The following is a 17,221-nucleotide window of genomic DNA, read 5'->3' as shown; positions in this document are numbered from 1 at the left end:
TGTACTGATACACGTTCTCCCTACTGTTTACGGTCACTTAAGACGTAATCAACTGTGTTTACGTGAATACTCGTCAAAACGGACAATTCGACATAATTTTGTGTGCAATTCTCCGTTCATGCAATGCGAAAGAGTACTTGCGAGCTAGCTCGTGAGAGGCGCTTTCTGTGTGTGTGTGTGTGTGTGTGCTTCAGTGTCTGCGCTCAGAAAACTGGACCGAACTGAGTTCTCTTGCGTCGTCAGATTTATCCTTACGTCTGCTCTTCTCTTACTCCCACATATTGACATTTTTTTAACGTTTTATGTGACGTCCAGCAAGTGTATGTTAGCTTATGTCCCGCCGGTTCATATGTACGCATCTAACCTCCGAACCACGCAGCAGATGCTTTCTGAATGAATCTCTTCCCAAATCGTCCCTCGCTAACATTTTCGTCTCGTATATTTGTTGACGAAAATCTCAATAAATTTTTGTCATAGCTTTTGTCTTTCAAAAAGAGTTTTAGTTCGTTATGGTCTCGTTGTCGTCAGTGAAAACGTCTATTATTGTCTATTACATGTAAATTAACACTGATTAATACACATCCAAACAGCAAACCATTACACTCTCTGTGCTCCATATAGTGGTAAACTACATTTAAATGATTAAAGAATACATAGCATTAGAACATTAATTTTATTTTATTATAATCTCAGGCATCAGAATCATAATATTTTAAAGACATATTTACACTAACTTATATATATATATACATTTTATTTATTTTAATATACATTTACAATACATTATACATATTATGCTATCTATCAATCTACACACAAATATGTATACACACACTATATAACCCTAGATTTTACATTATATATTATCCTATTTTCACATTATGTATATTCATATATTATACATTCCTATTATTCATATATAATTATACTTTACAAAATGTATATATTTTAAATTAGGTATATATTATGCTAGATTTTGCATATTTTACATGAATTACACACATATTATATTTATAGAATTACATATTTTATATATTGTTTTATATTTTATATATGCAAATATATTTACATAATACTGTATAAGTATTTTACAAAAGTTCTAAATGTACCATATTTTACATGAAATACATATTATGAATTATTTATATTATTATAAGTATGCTATATTTCACATTATATGCACTCACTACATTAATTATATACTATAAATGATATATTATATATTTTACATACTTATGCAAATATATTTACATAATAAATACTATATAACTACAGTATATTTTACTAAAGTTAAATTTACAATTTGAATGATGCTATATTTCATATTAATATTACACTTCATATATAATTCTACATATTAGAAAACTTATATATCTTGAATGTTATGCTATATTTTGCATATTTTACATTACATATCATGAATTGTACATAGAGTGCTACATTCACATTAATTATACATGCTATTAACATGACATGCTATATTTGCCAATTATTATATACTATGAATGACATATTTTACTATATTTAACATTAATTATATATTATAAATTAAGCATATTATAATATGACCTACACGTTATGAATTACATACATTTTCCTATATTTTAGAATGCACTGCTTTGTTGTATTTCTCATTTGGATAAAAGCGTCTGCTAAATGAATAAATGTAAATGAGCAATAAATGTTTAATGATGATTGTATTGACCTGATACTCTACAGCAGGATAAAGCGTAATGTATTTTTTGCTCACCCTCCAGGTCGGTGATCATGGTCTCATGTTTGTTCTTGAGTTTCTGCAGGCTCTTGGACTTCTCCTCCTCCTCGGCCAGGTTCGTGGTGAACTCAGCGACTCGTTCTTCCATGAGTTTCTTCTCCTGCACCACCAGATGAACAGTGAGGAAATACGGCCAGGGTTTAAACGAAACCTCAAAACAATGGCATCTGCAGACAGACCTTGGAGAGTTTGTTGTTCTGGTCGTCCAGCACCATCACGTCCTCTTCGGTTTTCTTGAGTTTGGCCTCCAGCGTGACCTTCTCCAGCTGCAGCTTCTGCCGCGCCGCCTCCTCCTCGTCCAGCTGCTGCTCCAGATCGGCGATGTTCTGCTGCATCTTCTTCTTCTCGCCCTGCAGGTGATTGGCTCGCTCCTCTTCCTCCTCCACGCGGGCCTCCAGGTCGTGCAGGATCTCCTCCAGCTCCTGCTTCTTGGCCACCAGGCGGTTCCTCATCTCGTCGGCCTCAGCGCACAGATCCATCTCCGCCTGCAGCTGCTCCTGAAGAGCCATTTTTTCCACGTTCAGCTAAAGAGAGGCGCAATCACAACATTAACATTCCCACTGGAACTGCATTATGTCTTATAGTGTCCACAAAAAACCCCCAAAACAAAAAAACCCGGAATTGGCCATGTAATAATTGGTAATAATTAACAAATACAATAAAATAAAGTAATAATGAATATTTCATATTGTATGTATAATTCACAACATAATTAATGCGAAACATCGGAAATACAGCAGTATCGTGTTACCTGCTGCTGTTTGACCTCCATCTCATTCAGCTGCTGTTCAGCCACCATCTGCTTCTCCCGAACCTTGTTGAGCTCATCGTCTTTGGCCTGCATCTCCTCTTCCTGTCGGCTCACCTGCAGCAGCGGCTTCACCTGAAACACACACACGCGGCCTCAGCACAGAGCACACGTCAAGAATAACAGCACATTTGAACATGTATGTGTGTGCTTGTGAACCTTGGTGAAGAGTCTCCACCACTGCCAGTTCCTGAGCTTCAGATACGCAGCGCAGTTCCTCTGGATCACCCTCATGGCCGTCAGCTGCTGCTGCCTCTTAGCGAACGCCCTGAATGACAAACACACACATCGTTACACACAACAGGACAGAGGTACTGGTGATCTGTGGACTTCAGTTCATGTGTAGGTCTAGAGTCTTTTTATATACGCTCTATACTCTAGCAATCACTTAAATTCCATAGTAGCACCCTAACAACCACCTGAACACCCTAGAAACTGGCTAGAACTACAAAGCACCAACCTAGCAACAACTAAATCCAATAAACTAGCTAAGAACACACTAGAAACTGGCTAAGAGACACACAGCAACACCCTAGTAACTACTAAACCCAATAAACTGGCTAAGAACACACTAGAAACTGGCTAAGAGACACATATGAACACCCTAGTAACCACCAAACTCAATAAACTGGCTAAGAACAACATAGCATCACCCTAGTAAATACTAAACCCAATAAACTGGCTAAGAACACCCTAGAAACTGCTAAAGAGACACATAGCAACACCCTAGTAACCACCAAACTCAATAAACTGGCTAAGAACAACATAGCATCACCCTAGTAAACACTAAACCCAATAAACTGGCTAGGAACACCCTAGAAACTGTCTAATAGACACAATGCAACACCCTAGTAACCACCAAACCCAATAAATTGGCTAAGAACACCCTAGAAACTGGTTAAGAGACATATAGGAACACCCTAGTAACTACCAAACCCAATAAACTGGTTAAGAACCACATAACACCCTAGTAACCACTAAACCCAATAAACTGGCTAAGAACAACCTAGAACCTGGCTAGGAGACACATATCAACACCCTAGTAACCGCCCAGAACACCATAGAAACTGGTTAAGAACCTCATAGCAACAATTAAATACAATAAACTGGCTAAGAACACCCAAGAAACTGGCTAAGAGACACACAGCAACACCCTAGTAACTACTAAACCCAATAAACTGGCTAAGAACACCCAAGAAACTGGCTAAGAGACACATAGCAACACCTTAGTAACCACCAAACCCAATAAACTGGCTAAGAACAACCTAGAAACTGGTTAAGAGCCTCATATCAACACCATAGCAACAATTAAATACAATAAACTGGCTAAGAACAATATAGTAACAACCTAGTAACCAATAAACTGGCTAAGAACACCCTAGAAACTGGCTAAGAGATACATAGCAACATCCTAGTAACCACCTAGAACACCCTAGAAACGGGCTAAGAACCACATAGCAACGTTCCTCAAACTGATATGAACGGTGTCAGACTAGCAATAACTCATCAGCAAATCATTTAGTTATTGGATAGTGCAAAACATGTTGAGTGAATATTGTGTAAAATAAGTGTTCAGTTGACTTCAGCAGTTTGACGTGTCTCTCATCGCTAAACTCTATTATACATGTCGTGATGCTCACTTGCGGGCGACGTATCCACGACACCAGGCCTGGAAGTTAATGATGACGTCTGTGATCTTCATATCACGCTCCTCCTCCAGGTGAGCCAGAACTCCAGCGCGGAAAAACACTTTGCTCTGTCCGATCCGGTACAGGTTGGGATCCAGCTCCAGCGCTTTGATCTGACACACAGTTTAGGAAACTTAATAAAGTAACACCAGATGACTTTAAACCAGTTTATTTAACAGTAAAACTGGTCTCACCATCAGCACGCAAGCCTGTTTGCCATCCATGAAGCCTTTGGGAATGGAGTTGGGCGTGAGGATTTCATACCTGAGCGAAAAAACACAAACCACTGTTAACATCAATTAAAAACACAGGTCTAGCATTAGTAAGAACTAATACAATGACATTCAGAAGCTAAGAGAATAAGATTCTTAAGAGTGTATTCTGAAGAACTAATTTATTAATGTGAAAAGTTGCGCTCAGAGAAAGCAGCAAACCTCTGTCTGAACTCCTGGAAGACGATGCGGTTGGGGAATCCCTGTCTGCAGATACGGATTCCCTCCAGCACACCGTTACACCGGAGCTGATCCAGAACCAGGTGAGGGTCCAACTTACCAGCCTGAGATGGACAGAGACACAAAACGCAAAGGCTAACGATGAATTCAGGAATTCAAATTAAGCAAATGAATCCCAAAGTATACTTCCGTTTTTTACATGTACGCTAAAGTATGCATACAGAGTGCGCAATCTAAATTTAATCAAGCATAGTACGCACACAGTATAATTTTTGCATATTCTGTTTGCTCAAATTGCACAATTAGCAAATTTTACTAATTTTTAGTTATCGTTATTGGCGTGAATGCTAATAAAGTTATTGTTCCAGCTATCTTTATAGTTATTGTTCTCGTTGTGGACATCAATATAGTTATCATTATAGCTATCGTTTTTGGTGTGGATGCTAATAGTTATTGTTATAGCTATTATTTATGTTATCTTTATAGTTATTGTTTTTAGTGTTAATGCTAATATAGTTATCGTCCTAGTTACAGTAATCGTTCTTGTTATTGTTATAACCATCTTTATAGTTATCGTTCTTGGTGGGGACACTAATATAGTTATCGTTCTTGGTGCAAATGCTAATATGTTTATAGTATAATATCGTTATAGTATAGTTATCGTCGTTTGTGTGGATGCTGATATAGTTATTGTTATCTTCACAGTAATCGTTCTAGTCATGACAGTTAATATAGTTATCGTTATCTTTATAGTTACCGTTCTTGGTGTTGATGCTAATATAGTTAACGTTATAAGTGTGAACTCTAATGTAGTTATCGTTATAACGATCTTTACCGATATCGATCTTGGTGTGGATGTTAAAATATAGTTATCGTTATAGCTATCTTTATAGTTACTGCATGTTAGTGTGAACGCTAATATAGTTATCATTATAAGTGTGAACTCTAATGTAGTTATCGTTATGGCGATCTTTACCGATATCGTTCTTGGTGTGGACATTAATATTGTTATCGTTATAGATATCTTTACAGATATCGTTCTTGGTGTGGACATTAATATTGTTATCGTTATAGATATCTTTACAGATATCGTTCTTGGTGTGGACATTAATATTGTTATCGTTATAGCTATCTTTACAGATATCGTTCTTGGTGTGGACATTAATATTGTTATCGTTATAGCTATCTTTACAGTTATCGCTCTTGGCGTGGACGCTAACGTGGTAATCATTATAGCTAGGGATGCACCAATAGCACTTTTTCCAGTACTCGCCCGATACTGATACTTTTATTTTTGGTACTTGCCGATACCGAGTACCGATATTTTTTATTGCATTTGTAAATTTTTTTTAAATATTGGGTACAGAAACCAAAAGAGTATGTATAATGTTAATTGGTTAACTTCATTTATCAAATAGATACAGGCAAACCAAAATTTATTCAGACACCTTCAACATTTCTCCCATTATCAGTTTATTCGTTATAGTTTAGAAAATGGTAATAAAATATAACAAGAACTCGAGTTAAACTGTTGTCAGAACAAATTCAGCTTAATAATGTTAGATAACTTTGATAGAAAGGTACGTAATGGATTACAATCAACCCAAAATTATTTAGACAGCTGTTAGTATGACAGTATTTACACAACTATGAATACTTAGTCGGGCAACCCTTAGCCTTAATGACAGCCTGTAGTCTCCTGGGCATGCTGTCACCCAGCTTCATGCAAACCTCAACTTCAGTTTTTTTTTCCCCATACTCGGTCTGAATAATTTTTGGTCCCAAATTTGGATCAGTTTTACTGGTAGTCCACTGTATGAAGAATTTTTGGGTATGATTTGTCACAGTTTATTTTGCTATTCTCACTTACATAAATGAACTACAGTGTCCTGCACCCACTAGTAAAAAAATATCAAAAATTATATCTGGTCTCTGAATAATTTTTGGTTTGACTGTATATCCTTCGGTTATTTTCACACTTAATTATGCCCATTAAAATGTATTTTACAAGTTTTTGTTACTTTCACTGTTCATTGTTTTGCTCTGTGGTACATCATCTTTAATTTAATAGCATTAGAGCTGCTCCATTGCAGCGGCTCAGTACTGTACTCACGCGCTTTGCTGTAATAATGCAGGGAACCACTCGTTATAAATCTCCTAACTGTGATATTTTCAGAAATAGAAGTCGCGTTTTTTCATCTGAAATGTTCTGCGATTTATATTCCAAAGCCACTCATATAATGCAGAAACACTCAAGCAAGCAAAACACGCGTAACGCGTGCACGTATTTGTACTGAAGCAGAATAGTACAGACTAGCGCATTTTACATAGGCTAGATTCACTTTCGCCAGAAAGTCGTGTATGCCTAAGGTTGAAAATAAATTGTTTATAGTGAATGCCCCTATAAATGGTTTTATTTATATCCGACCGAACTACAAACTTTCCAGTGATGTCTGTGAGAAAGGTATATTCACTTGACAAGCTCGCGCATCTGCACCGCCGCGCGCTCAATCCACTCAGCGTGCTTTGTTTATCAGCTCGCGCACATCAGCTATAGGCTACAGGCGATAATACTGAAAGTTTAACGTTATATTCGTTGCATACATATACTTCGTAGTAGACATCCTTAACTCCATTCTGCTGTCTGTTGTCGGTGTTTCTTTGTCTGAATATGGCGCTTATCACATGCTGTGTGGTATCGGCGTTTGGTATCGGGCATTTTAATGAGTACAGGAGCTCAGTATCGGGCCCGATACCGATACCAGTATCGGTGCATCCCTAATTATAGCTAACTCTTAGCTATAATAACTATATAGTTATCGTTGCTGGTGTGAATGCTATTATAGATATTTTTTAAGGAACACAATCTATTCCTGTATGCCGAGCAGTTGGTACCTTTTTCTCATGGTTGGGAATGATGCAGCGGACGAAGTTGGGGTTGGTGTTTCTGAGCGTGGCCATGAGTTTGGACAGCTGCTCCTTATAGAGCTGCCCGACTGTCCGGAACATTCCCTTACGGGTCTTAAATGCACCCGGCAGCTCCGACATGCCGGCCACCTTATCCAGACCCACGATACGGTCCACTGAGAGACAGACACACAGAGAGAGAGACAGACAGTCAGCGCGCTGCAAGAGCTTCATCTAAGGCATGCAGTCTGGTCATGATGTGAAAACGACCCACAGTTCAGTGGGCCGAACACACGTCAGCACTGGTGACAAACCACAGACACACACGATGCTGGTGAAGAGTGTGTGTGGGGGGGGGGGGGGGTACACGGGAAAATGATCCAAATCAATGCAGTGCAGGTGACATGTACGTGTGTGTGTGTGTGTGTGTGTGTGCGCATCGTCTTCATGTACGTGTGTGTGTGTGTCCAAGGGTCCAAAATAAACACTCACCTCGTTCATGAAAACACAAGTTGAATTGAATGACACAGATTTCAGAACAATCACAAACAATTCATTCTGCTCATGTTTCATGAATGAGGCTCAACAATCACAAAATAAGAGTGGCAATTCATTTTGGTCAGTTTTTTTTAATGGGCCAGAAAGGAAGAAGAAGGGAAAAGTAATTACTGCCATAACTCCAGTGATGTATGTTATGCGCTGTATTCACAATGCATCTTATTAATTGACTAAAATTCAACAGCATTTAACTAAAACTACTATAAACATTTTTGTTAACTGAAATAAGGTTATATTAGTTTAATATAAAATGTAAATACTAGATGTAAAACATAATTAAACAAAACTAAAAATTTTAACTATATATATATATATACACATATACACACACACATTAAATATAAAGAAATTAAAATAAGTAAAAATAAATGAAAACATATTAAACTTACATAGTAGTAAAAAAACACACACAAATAAAATGACTAAAGCACATAAGTCAACATACTGAATTTCAATGAGAATTGAAAATATAAATATAAAAAATACTAAAATAGCACTGATTTGAAGTAATTTCCATCCACAAATATATTGCAGAAAGTACATAATGCATTAAAACAGTGCACTGAAATATATATCTATATAAAACATATATAATAAATGTTTATTTAAATTGCAGTTAAAATATATTTAACTTAATAAATATAAACTTATTGAAGAATTTTTTTTTTATATATATATATATATATATTATATTTAATGCATTAAATTAAGTAAAAAATGGATATTTGCAGATCATTATATGTTTTTGTGAGACTGGCTAGAGTATGATGCTGAAAACCAGTGAAAAAAAAGCTAAATAATTATATAATATAATATTATTTTCATGAAGCAAAAATTAATATTTTCCCAGATATAATTCACAATTTTTTTTACAGCCATCATTGTCAGATTTTGCTAAAGTGAATTTTGGACCCTGTGAGTGTGTGTAACTGCATACTGTGGTCATGTTTCACTGGTGAGAACAGAACCAAACCCATGCAGTTTATACCCATTTCTGCAGTACCACAGACCAACAGCAGGGGCGCCAATGCACACTATATTACACAGAGAGGAGAAACAGCAGAAATATCAGATATAGATCAACACCTCAGAGAAAAACAGTCACGCAGGACAGCTGATGGAGATGGAGGAGGAAAAGAACGTCATAGGAGAGAGAGAGAGAGAAACACCAAAGATGTCACCTGGCTCTAAATGAAGGAAAGGAAAACGCTGATAGAAATAAGCTCTCTGACAGTTCTGGACCTCTGAGAGAGATGGACAGATGGGAGATGGTGTGTACAGAGGTCCAGGAGGGCGTGAAACAAGGGGTGGATGGTTGGATGGATGGAGAGGGGAAGAAACAGAGGATCAAACACTAGCAGAAGAGAACAAATCCAGTAAGTTTCCACTAATGTTGGCATGAAAAAGGCGCCCAGAGTGTAAATGTTAGTCATTGTTTCCCTTTGTTGAGTTTAAAAGCTTCACGCCCTTGTGTCCTACACATCTCTTCATCATTTATAGTCTTCCTCCACAACCTATTCATTTAAGAGCTGATGCAATGTGATATATCGACTCACCGTCCTTCCACAGCTCTGAAACGAACTTGTCGGTGGATTGATTGAGCAAAGTGGCCACGTTATCGTTCAGCGGGTCCATGTTCTTCATCAGCCACTCGTCCGCCTTATAATCCACCTGAGAAACACAATCACAGATGTTTCAAATTCCCAAATAAGGCTATGAAATCGCACATGTGTTCAGCCGAGGAGCATGTCAACACCTTTCCAGCGTAGTGCATGATGCAGAAATCCGCCTCGTCCTTCAGTTTCTTGGGTTTGTGGAATTTGGGGTGCTTCCCCTGCTCCTGTTGGACCTTCTCCACGAAGCTCTTGTCCGTGGCTTTGGGGAACCAGCACTCCTCGTCCAGGAGAGCGAGGATTCCTGGAGGACTCGTCTGGAAACCCACAACACAGATTACAATCAAAGTCTTCATCATCAGCAGAACCCAGCTTCATCACCTTTGGACCAGCTAATGACCATTTTTGACCAGGTAAAAAACATTTTTTACCATCTCCATCCAGCTAATGACCATGTTTAACCAGTTTAGAGCAGGTAATAACCATTTTTTACCATCGCCGTCCAGCTAATAACCATAATAACCAGTTTGGAAAAGCTAATGACCATTTTTAACCAGTTTAGACCAGCTAACAACCGTTCTGGACCAGTTTAGACCAGCTAATGACTATTTTGACCATCTTGGTCCAGCTAATAGCCATTTAACCAGTTTGGACCAGCTAATGACTATTTTTTTCCAGCTAGGATGAGCTAATGACCATTTTCAATCAGTTTGGTCCAGCTAATGGCTATTTTTGACCATCTTGGTCCAGCTAATAACCATTTTTGACCAATTTGAACCAGCTTATGACAATTTCAACCTTCTTGGTCAGCTAATAATCATTTTCAACCAGTTTGGACCAGCTAATGCCCATTTTTAACCAGCCTGGAACAGCTAAGACCATGCAATCCATCTACATCAACAGAAGAAAACACATTGAAATCAAACTGAATTTAGTATTTTTAAAATAATGGATTTCAAAGTTCTCAATTCTGACTAATATCTTTACATGAAGACAGTTCTATTAAAGGTCACATGGTCATTCTAGGGGTTACACAATTGGTGGAGTTGTTCAGAAATAATAACTGCTATTGGATTACCTTCTCTACCTGCTCTAACCAGTTTCTCTAGGATGATGTACCAGGTCATTCTTGGCCCCATTGGCTGGTAGTCTAGCTAATTTACCTTATAAATCAACTTGAAGCAGCTTTGACCTACTAGAAGCCATGTAAAATCAGCTACTACCTTTCTATCTACAATAGCAGAAGATCATGAAGACATTATGGAAATCAAACCCAATCTTAAACAGCTCCATTAAAGGTCACATGATCGTTCTAGGAGTCACACGAATGGTGGAGGACACTAACAGGTTTCTCGATGAGTTCGATGCAGGGCTGCAGGTCGAGGCCGAAGTCGATGAAGCTCCACTCGATGCCCTCGCGCTGGTACTCCTCCTGCTCCAGGATGAACATGGTGTGGTTGAAGAGCTGCTGGAGCTTCTCGTTAGTGTAGTTAATACACAACTGCTCGAACGAGTTTAGCTGCGGGGAGGAACAGAAACACAGTTACTGCTAGGAATTGTGGGCTATCCCACTGTAAGCACCCTTGAGGTTGAAGGATTGTGCCGTACATCGAAGATCTCAAAGCCGGCGATGTCCAGGATGCCGATGAAGGAGGCGCCCTGACGTTTGGTCTTATCCAGAGCTTTGTTGATGCGCATCACCAGCCAGCGGAACATCCTCTCATACGTGGCTTTGGCCAGAGCCTCTACAGCGAACTCGGCCTGCTCCTGCGTCTGGGCCTTCTGCACGTAGTCACGGCCCACCTTGATCCGGGGCGAGAGGATGGCGCGTGTGAAATCAGTCACGCTCATGCCCATCAGATGGCACACCTTCTGGGCAGCTGGAGGAGTGAAGGGAAAGTCGTTTGGAAATAGTAACTGATAACAACACAAACTTGCTGGTTTACCTTCTCTACATACTCCAACTAGCCTGACTACGAGGTTCTACCAGGTCAACCTTGGCCTCATCAGCTGGTAGTCTAGCTAATTAAACATTCAGACCAGTTTGGACCAGCAATGACCATTTTGGATCAGCTGTACCAGATAATGACTATTTTTAGCCAGTTTAGAGCAGCTCATGATAATTTTCAATCAGTTTGAAACTGCTCATTTCTGTTCTTGACTAGTTGGACCAGCTAATGACTATTTTTGGCCAGCCTGTAGCAGTTAATGACCATTTTCAACCAGTTGGACCAGCTAATGACAATTTTTGGCCAATTAGACCAGCTAATGACCATTTATCAGCAGCTTGGACCAGCTCACGACCATTTTCAAGCATTTCTGACTAGCTAATTACCATATATGACAATCTGTAGCAGCTAATGACCATTTTTTGCTGTTTTGGAGCAGCAAATGCCCTTTTTTACCAGTTTGGACTAGCTAATGACCATTTGTGGCCAGCTTGTAGTAGTTAATGACCATTTTGGACCAGTTAAGTACAATTTTTGGCCAGCATGCAGTAATTAATTACCATTTTTGACCAATTTGGGCAAGCTCATGACCATTTTCAACCAGTTTGGACCAGCTAATAACCATTTTTGGATAGCTTGAACCAGCTAATAACTATCTTTGGCCAGTTTGGACTGGCTAATGACCATTTTACCAGTTTGGACCAGCTAATAACCATTTTTGGATAGCTTGGACCAGCTAATAACTATCTTTGACCAGTTTGGACTGGCTAATGAGCATTTCTGACCAGTTCAGACACAACTAATGTAATTTTTGATCATTTTGGAACAGTTAATGAATATTTTGATTAGTTGGACCAGTTAATTACATTTTTTGCCAGCTTGTAGCAGTTAATAACCACTATGGAACAGCGAATGACCATTTTCAACCAGTTTGGACAAGCTAATGACCAGTTTTGACTTGTTAGAATCCATGTAAAACCACCAGCTAACTTTATGGTGATAATATAGCTACAGATTAACAGCACAAGGCCTGATGGAAGTGTTTGTAAAGTCATAAAGATGTGTTTACCTGTGTCATCAGGCATGGAGGCCTGGTCCGAGTGACGCTCCTTCTTAAAGGACATATTACCCAGCTGTAGCACAGATGAAATGACCCTCAACAGACCTGCAGGGGGCGACACACGCAATTAAAAACCTCAAACATATTACAAATAATATTGTCATGTTTGAAAACGGCAGTATATATTCACCGATATGCTCTTCCTCAGAGAAGCCCATGATCCTCATGGCCTCCACGGTCTCCAGGTACATGTCTCGGTCCTGCTGTCCCGGGATTGTCACGTTCCCATTGGACAGGAACCGGTACTTATTGTAGCTCTCCAGACAGAGTTCAGCTGATGAACGAAGAAACTGATTGATTAATTTACATACATTCATAAACATTAGAGTCTCATCCTACTATTTTAGTAATATATAGGTTCAGAAATCATGTATTAAAGCAGCGAAGGACACCCACAGCGCAGTTTGTCTCCTGCACCGGTGAGCATGTAGTAGAACATGTGGAAGGTTCTTTCTTCTTTAGCTTGACGGATTGCACGGGACTTTTCCAACAGGTCTGACGGTCAGAGTCAAGGACACACAACAGAACAGATGCACGAATATATTCACATGAAGGCTTTCAACAGCCTGGGTCTTTATTAACCAGTTTCAGTTCACTTACCTCATTAATTATATAAACATTTAGCAGATGCTCTATGCTCACTGTACAGTCACAGAAACGATCATTAGTCTTTTAGCATTTATTAAACATGAAATTATTAAAAATGTCAAAAACTTTGTTTTTTGTTTTTAAATGGAGCGATTAATGGCATTTTTCTCTACAAATTCACATCTGTGACATTTTCACAGATTCACAAGCGGTTATTAAAAACAGGTCATGCTCTAGCTCATAAAGATACAGGTTTCAATATTGGCTCCGACGATGTACCCGTTAACGTCAAAGTTGATTCTGATGAACTTGCCCTAAAACACAGAAAACACAAAAGATAAATCACACGCATTTACAGCCAGACTAATGTGCGAAAAGTCTGCCATAACGGGAAGACTTACGAATCGAGAAGAGTTGTCGTTCTTGACTGTCTTGGCATTGCCGAAGGCTTCGAGGATGGGATTGGCCTGCAGCAGCTGCTTCTCCAGCTCACCCTGCGCTCAAAAACATACCAATCCACATCAGTTCTGTTCAAACTAATCACTGTGAAGAGCTGATCACGTCTGGCTGTCAAAAGCAAAGCTCTTAAACACAACATCACAAGCTTTTTGCACACAGAAGAGCAAATAAGCTGAAACAAACACATACAAAGATAAGCACGTTCTGATCCCCCATCCCAAACCACCACGAAAGTGAGCGGCCCGCCACCTCCGAAAACATCAAACCAGTGACCACATGACTCTTAAATCTGACACTCATCTCACTCAAACACAAACGTTCATTCACTTTAAATTAATATTCCAGCTTAAACACAACTTCAGCTCTATGCAGCATCTGGAGCCATGGTTATATCGTTAACTAAAGCTGAAACTAAAATCAGAACAAAACACTTTCTTTACTTGAAATAAAATAATACACAAAATAACTTATTTTATTTCAATTAGTTTCCAAGGCAACATTTCTCATTTTTGTTTCGTTTCAGTTTAGGTACAAAATAAATAAATAAATAAAAACTGTATAGATAAAAAAAAAAAAAAAAACACTTAGTAAAATGACAAAAACACACAACAAAATGACTAAAACTTAACTAAAATGAAAAATCATTGGAAAAACTAATAAAATGACAAAAAATATATATACTATTGTTTTTTTGTACATTTTAACAATAAAAACGAAAACTGCTAATCAAGAAAACAAATGAAAAATTAATACAAATGACAAAAATGCACAAGAAAATTACTAAAACTGTCCAAATAAAATGAAAACTAAAAAATAATAAAAACGGCAAAACACAACAAAATTACTAAAACTTTGACTAAAATTAAAACAGAAGAATTATTGAAAAACTAATAAAAATGACAAAAAAATTAAAATATATATATATATATATATACACTGTTGTTTTTTTTGTACATTTTAACAATAAAACGAAAACTGCTAATCAAGAAAACAAATGAAAAATTAATACAAATGACAAAAATGCACAAGAAAATTACTAAAACTGTCCAAATAAAATGAAAACTAAAAAATAATAAAAACGGCAAAACACAACAAAATTACTAAAACTTTGACTAAAATTAAAACAGAAGAATTATTGAAAAACTAATAAAAATGACAAAAAAATTAAAATATATATATATATATATATACACTGTTGTTTTTTTTGTACATTTTAACAATAAAACGAAAACTGCTAATCAAGAAAACAAATGAAAAATTAATACAAATGACAAAAATGCACAAGAAAATTACTAAAACGGTCCAATTAAAATTAAAACTAAAAAACGAATATAAAAACGACAAAGCACAAGAAAATTACTAAAACGTTAAATAAAATGAAAAAGAAAGCTGCAAAATAAGAACAATTAAAATGACAAACTTTTACTCAAATTAATTTAAAAACTACAATACTATAGTAATTAGAATAAAATAAAACGTCCTCACAAAATCCCTTTAACTTGAGGCTCAAGTGTCTGTAAAAGAACGGGAATCATGTTCATAGTAAAACACTTGGAATGGAGTTTAAAAGGAGAAATGCGAAGTTCATACATTCACTCTTGAGTGAAACATGTCTAAATACTCCAGTGTTATATATGCATATGTAAAATGTGTGGACTTCTAGTGGGCGGAGCTTGATCATCTCATTTACATGAATTAAACTCCACCCAAATCAATGACATCAGTACAATCACCTCCGCCTAGAAAAGCATTTTCACAATTTAGAAAATATTTCCCACATGCCAAGTTGTTGCACAAGCGTTTTAACTCGTACCGACTAGGGATGTAACGATTACCGATTTGACAATAAATCATGATAAAATTCCCACGGTTAGTATTACCGTTTCATCTTTTAATTATCATTAAAACCGTATTAGATTACCGCGATTTGAACAACTCTAGATAAATAACTACTGTCCAGCATAAAGCACAGTTTTAAGTAACAGTGTCACGTGCGCACAGCATGCAGAGTAGTTTTGTTTTGAGTGAAAATAGTGCGGAAAAGCTGGGAGGTTTTAAAAGAGTGCTAAGGGAATTATACAAATGAATATTTGAATGAATTAATTATATGAATGTACCTCTGAAGGTTCTGACTGTCTTCAGAAACGATTCGATGGCATTTTGTTTTCATCTTCGCTCCATGTAATACCTAAAGGAAGTGTTTTTAATCGCAATACTGCTTTGTCCTCGGAGGTTACTGGAAACAGCTGTAATTCTGCTTTTCCATCAGCGCCACCTGCTGTCAGCGGGTGGATTTACAGAGACCTATATTTACATTCAGTTATTGTTTTAGTGATTATGCAAACAAAAAGTAATTGTATTTGTTGTTTGTTGATTTTTAAATATAAAACTTGAAGTGATTTATGTCAGTACTTTTTTAACATCTTCAGCACATTTGAACAATACCGTGATAATACTGATAACCGTGATAATTTTGGCCACTATAATCGTGATAAGAAATTTCCGTACTGTTACATCCCTAGTACCGACTGCACCTTTGGGATAAAATAAGCAGAACTATTCCCCCTTTTAACACAGAAACTAACGATCATCATCTTGTTCAAATCATGTGAAGTTTCCCCGCAGCTCCTCTGTAAACCGTTTCACATTCACATGCTCTCTTTCTCTCTCGTAAAGCGAGGCTCGTTAAACGCGCCAGAACTTTCCAGCAGCGTTCCTGTTCGCTGACGTCATGATTCGCGCCGCAGGAGGCTCGCGCGGGCGACTGAATCAAATACATAAACACACACACACTTAATTCAAACAGCAGAAACCAAACCCAAATCTCATGAGCGCAGAAACACCGTACAGACAGATTCACCGTGGTATTCAGACACATGAGAAGTGAGACTGAGAGCCGAACATGTTAATATGATCACTAGAGCTGGGGTGAAAATGTCGAAAATTCTCATTTTGCTGAAGCGATTTCGATTCTTAAATCCCCAGAAGTGATCTGTGCTGTGTCCGGTTTGATGTGTGAACAAAATATTAATATTATAAAACATCCATCCAATAAATCGCAATAAACTTTATGCCTTATTACTTTTGATATGAAACAAGGTTTCATCTTTCAAATTCTGCCAGTTATTTTACGGAATTCAAACAAGACATTTTGGCGCACTTTAAAGTGGCGCGACGGTTAAGCCCCGTTCACACCGCCAGTGACAGAGCGACATAATCCCATTCATTTTCAATGGAGAGCTGGCGACTTCCGGCGACACGAGCAACAGTGACCGTTGGCGACAGAATGTGGGCGTGTCAAGCGA

The 17,221-nt window shown here is 37.7% G+C and overlaps 1 protein-coding gene across 1 annotated transcript in view; it reads right to left on the bottom strand.

Moving 5' to 3' along the window:
- The window catches only part of LOC107572814 (myosin-9-like), a 74,726-nt gene that overhangs the window by 19,630 nt on the left and 37,875 nt on the right, over positions 1-17,221 (bottom strand). The window contains exons 7-23 of the mRNA XM_016259247.1: positions 13,859-13,951; positions 13,708-13,771; positions 13,266-13,364; positions 13,000-13,143; positions 12,819-12,914; positions 11,409-11,680; positions 11,146-11,319; positions 9,944-10,117; positions 9,744-9,858; positions 7,618-7,805; positions 4,705-4,826; positions 4,465-4,534; positions 4,223-4,383; positions 2,742-2,850; positions 2,526-2,657; positions 1,954-2,298; positions 1,751-1,874 (exon numbers count right to left, since the gene is read on the bottom strand). Coding sequence (XP_016114733.1) covers positions 1,751-1,874; positions 1,954-2,298; positions 2,526-2,657; positions 2,742-2,850; positions 4,223-4,383; positions 4,465-4,534; positions 4,705-4,826; positions 7,618-7,805; positions 9,744-9,858; positions 9,944-10,117; positions 11,146-11,319; positions 11,409-11,680; positions 12,819-12,914; positions 13,000-13,143; positions 13,266-13,364; positions 13,708-13,771; positions 13,859-13,951 — 2,482 coding nt within the window. The remainder of the gene's footprint in view (positions 1-1,750; positions 1,875-1,953; positions 2,299-2,525; positions 2,658-2,741; positions 2,851-4,222; positions 4,384-4,464; positions 4,535-4,704; positions 4,827-7,617; positions 7,806-9,743; positions 9,859-9,943; positions 10,118-11,145; positions 11,320-11,408; positions 11,681-12,818; positions 12,915-12,999; positions 13,144-13,265; positions 13,365-13,707; positions 13,772-13,858; positions 13,952-17,221) is intronic.

Source organism: Sinocyclocheilus grahami, unplaced genomic scaffold, assembly GCF_001515645.1.
Source record: "Sinocyclocheilus grahami isolate Dianchi unplaced genomic scaffold, SAMN03320097.WGS_v1.1 scaffold1815.1, whole genome shotgun sequence".
Taxonomy (NCBI): Eukaryota; Metazoa; Chordata; class Actinopteri; order Cypriniformes; family Cyprinidae; genus Sinocyclocheilus; species Sinocyclocheilus grahami.
This window is presented reverse-complemented; position numbering and strand designations above follow the sequence as displayed.